Genomic DNA, 2,788 nt, shown 5'->3' with positions numbered 1-2,788 from the left:
ATTTCTGGATATACTACTTGAGATTAATTATAAACTTTGCATCCAACTGGTTAGTGACATTTTAATTACTACTATAAACAAACAAAACATAAAATTACACTCAATGAAGGTGTATATACTTTGAGAGAGGAGAGAAAAAAACTAAAAGAAAAAGAAAGTAATAAAAATGATGAATAATGTTACTTGAAAAGAAAGGAATGATGAAATGCAAAAGCGAATGTTATAAGAATTGAAATATAAAACACCTGCATTAATTGATACTATCTAAAACATCATGACAAAGACCTACAAATAACTCGTGATCTACTTATTTACTCTTAAAAAGTACAATGTAACTATTTAAGAAAGCAACTAACTAGCTAGCTAGCAAAAAGACTACTAAATAGGAAAATAATAATGAGAATAATAATGTCAGTTATTCATTCATTGATAGAGTACAAATCAATGATGTTCAAGCAGGTAACCAAGCAGAGGCAAAGACTACATTGTGTCCTTTCCAAGTGAGCACAATGTGTTCATCTTCCTTCTTCAATCCCCACCCAGCAGCATGTTCATCGAGCATTGCCTTCACTTCTGCAACAGAGTCTTCACTGAAACCAACCCCTTGAAAACTCGCATTCTTCATTCGCTCCTCCCACTTGTTCTTAGGTTCTACCCTCTCCACCCTCTGAAGCCCTTCGTGTGCAATCACATTCTCAATCTTCCAGCATGTGTCTGCCTCGTACCACTGTCTCTGCTTGCTCCCTCGCGGCAAGAACGTGTCCACGGTGTCGTAAGGGATCCATAGGAAGTTAAATGCTGATCTTAGTCTGCATACCAAGTTGTTTGATGTCAAATCCGCGTCTTCGTCGACCAAGATCACGACCGTTGGGTCTAAACCTCGCAGGGACTTAAGGAACAGTGATCGCAGTGAAGAAGTGGGAGTAACACTAACGGCAGCAGAAGAAGAAGAATCGTAGACATAAGAGGTTAAGTCTGTTGTATCTGATAGGGTTTCGTCGGGGATGTAATGAAGCATCATGTGACAGTTTATAACCAAAGCCTCACTCGGAGTACTAGGTTCTGCTGCATAAACAAAATGCTGTTGTTGTTCTTGTTGCACTCTTAAATGTTCGATCAAACTCGCGAACCCGTCTTGATAACTCGAAGAAACCACTCTGAATTCCATGATCACGTTTCTCGACCGAGCGAAACTCACCAGCTTGGCGCCGAGTTCCTCGTAGGAGAGATCGAGCATGGGAGGGATGTGGTCCCTGCAGCAAGCGTCGGCCACCGTGAGCTTGATTATCGGCGGCGACGCGTCGTGGTGCTGGCGGCTGGCGATGGCGTCGACAAGTGTGGGAATTTGCATGCAATGCGTCAAGCTCAAGTCCACAATATGTACAACGGAGAACCCTTCGGTGGCTTCCAAGACGGCGGCGTTGGCGGCGGTGAAGCCGAAGCGGTGCCACGGGGTTAGGTCGACGAAGTTAGCGAGCTCAATGATGTTAAATCTGTGCGTGTCGATGGAGAGGTTGGTGCCGGCGGAGACGAGCATCTTGCACGTGCCGGTTTTGGCGGCACGTGCAGTGAGGGCGCGGAGGAAGCCAGAGGCGAGGCGTTGATTGGAGTCGCCATCATGGGGGGCTATGTTGTTAAGCACCCAAAGGATCTGTTGTGCGAGGGTTACGTCGTTGGTTTCAATAGCGTTGGCGCAGTGAACAAGTAACTGTTCCATGCAGTTCGCGTCGCCCAAGTTGGAAAGGGCCTTGGAGGTAGTAGGGAAGCCTGAAGCAGGCCAAGGCCTAGGCCTAGGGATTTGGTTTTTGTTCATCATGTTAGGGTTTGGGAGGAGGGATGTGATTTGGTGGTGCAAAGGAGGAAGTGGGGGTGTGAATTGCGTCATGTGGAGGGTAGGAGGGAGAAAGGGTGAAATGGGGAACAATTGACAAATTCTTGGAGCAGATATAATAAGGGGAATGAATTAATAAAAAAAATCATCCAACATAAGATTGTTTTATTTTAATTTTAATTACTTATTATCAATGACAGTCCTATTTATTTTGAAGATGATTCTTTAGATATTAAAACAAAATCATGGAAGAGGGAAAAGAGAGAAAGGGACCTGACTAGCAGTAGTAGTAGTGGGTACCTTTGCCATTGGGAAGAGCGATCCAAGTTGTGGGTGAAATACTGAAATTGGGTGCGAGAGGAAAAGAGAACTCAGCTTTTTCGTGGGGGATTTATATTATTATAGTTCTTGGCAGCAGCAACAGAGACTGATCGGAGGAGGGGGGAAAACTCGTGTCCCGAGAAAAGAAAAACATATCTGAAGTCAAATTGGGCAAAAGAGACCGTTCTAGGGGAAGTTCAGGCTTTATCAGAAGGGCAAAAGGAGTAGTGCTGAGAACATCACTTTCATGGCTACAAAAAGGGTGCTAATCCCACTTCTTGAGATAACCCTTTTGGTTTGGAAAGAGAGAGGGGTGAGAGAGATGTGTGTAGTGTAATATAAGAGAGAGAGAGAGAGAGAGAGGAAGAGGATAGTACCTGTAGCCGTAGGAGGCACTGCTCGTGTTGGATTTTGGAGGCATGTGAAGCAGCCGGCCAGCAAATTGTTTGTATATGGGAGTTGGGGATTTTGTCATGTAATGGTGGGCACTGTGGGAGGGATTTGAGGCAGTTAAGCTTTTGGCTCACTCTCTCACGGGTCATCACATAATTGAATAAATCATTTTTTCATCACCACCTCTTTTTTCTTTTCTGCCCCATGGATGGGGATGTGCTAGTAGTAGTATATACCTAATTT

At 44.3% G+C, this 2,788-nt stretch overlaps 1 protein-coding gene across 1 annotated transcript; it reads right to left on the bottom strand.

The window, feature by feature from the left end:
* Nucleotides 1-220: 220 nt before the first annotated feature.
* Nucleotides 221-2,559, bottom strand: LOC114392757 (scarecrow-like protein 32). Its single transcript, XM_028353981.1, has one exon. It carries the CDS (start codon nucleotides 1,883-1,885, stop codon nucleotides 452-454), a length of 1,434 nt encoding a protein of 477 aa, XP_028209782.1. The 5' UTR covers nucleotides 1,886-2,559; the 3' UTR covers nucleotides 221-451.
* Between the last annotated feature and the right edge of the window lie 229 nt (nucleotides 2,560-2,788).

This window comes from Glycine soja, chromosome 17, assembly GCF_004193775.1.
Source record: "Glycine soja cultivar W05 chromosome 17, ASM419377v2, whole genome shotgun sequence".
NCBI lineage: Eukaryota > Viridiplantae > Streptophyta > Magnoliopsida > Fabales > Fabaceae > Glycine > Glycine soja.
Note: the sequence above shows the minus strand (reverse complement) of the source record. Positions and strands in the feature narration are given on the sequence as shown.